Here is a 611-nt window from a genome sequence, read left to right as displayed (position 1 = left end):
TGTACAAGGGATCCCTGTTTTTTGTTGTAAACATGGACCAGAAAACTACAACGAACACAATACCCCTTACATTATATCCCATACATTATAAAAGAGTGTGATGTAGACCAGGACCGTAATACTTAGTGTCTAAGTCATTCATGTAGCCTATATTTATTTTCTTAGATGTAATACTAAATAAGTAAGGCCTACATTTTATTTAAGAAAAGACGATACAAAAGAAAATTGTAAATGTCACATGTGAAACGTCCGTCGCCTTTGTACAGGTAAATTGGATGGGATCATCATCCATCTCATCATTAGTTTTAACCAGGTTTCTTGTGGAGGAACCCAAAAGTGGTTGTGGTGGACGGGCGAGGATTGTCACGTGTTCAAGTCCGACATGACGCCGTTTCAAAAAGAGAAAGATAAGGATAATCTGATTTTTCTAGCTTCTCTTGTATTTAAAACCTTCAAATCTTTAGTACGTGTGTATCAACTGGGATGAAGTTGCTAGCAAGTCAATGATACCCTAAAATGCAAATTGATTCAGCATTTCTGATTTCTTTTGACTAAGCAAATGACTTCCAAGGGCAGTTTAAGTACGCGTCCTACTTAATATACACATTATC

General features: G+C 36.5%; 1 protein-coding gene across 1 annotated transcript in view; it reads right to left on the bottom strand.

Moving 5' to 3' along the window:
* Positions 1-142, bottom strand: part of LOC119591211 (titin-like) — a 21144-nt gene extending 21002 nt beyond the window's left edge. The window contains exon 1 of the mRNA XM_037939923.1: positions 123-142. Coding sequence (XP_037795851.1) covers positions 123-142 — 20 coding nt within the window. The remainder of the gene's footprint in view (positions 1-122) is intronic.
* Positions 143-611: the final 469 nt, after the last annotated feature.

This window comes from Penaeus monodon, chromosome 28 (assembly GCF_015228065.2).
Source record: "Penaeus monodon isolate SGIC_2016 chromosome 28, NSTDA_Pmon_1, whole genome shotgun sequence".
Taxonomy (NCBI): Eukaryota; Metazoa; Arthropoda; class Malacostraca; order Decapoda; family Penaeidae; genus Penaeus; species Penaeus monodon.
The sequence above is the reverse complement of the archived record's forward strand: the minus strand, read 5'-3'. Positions and strand labels throughout refer to the sequence as shown.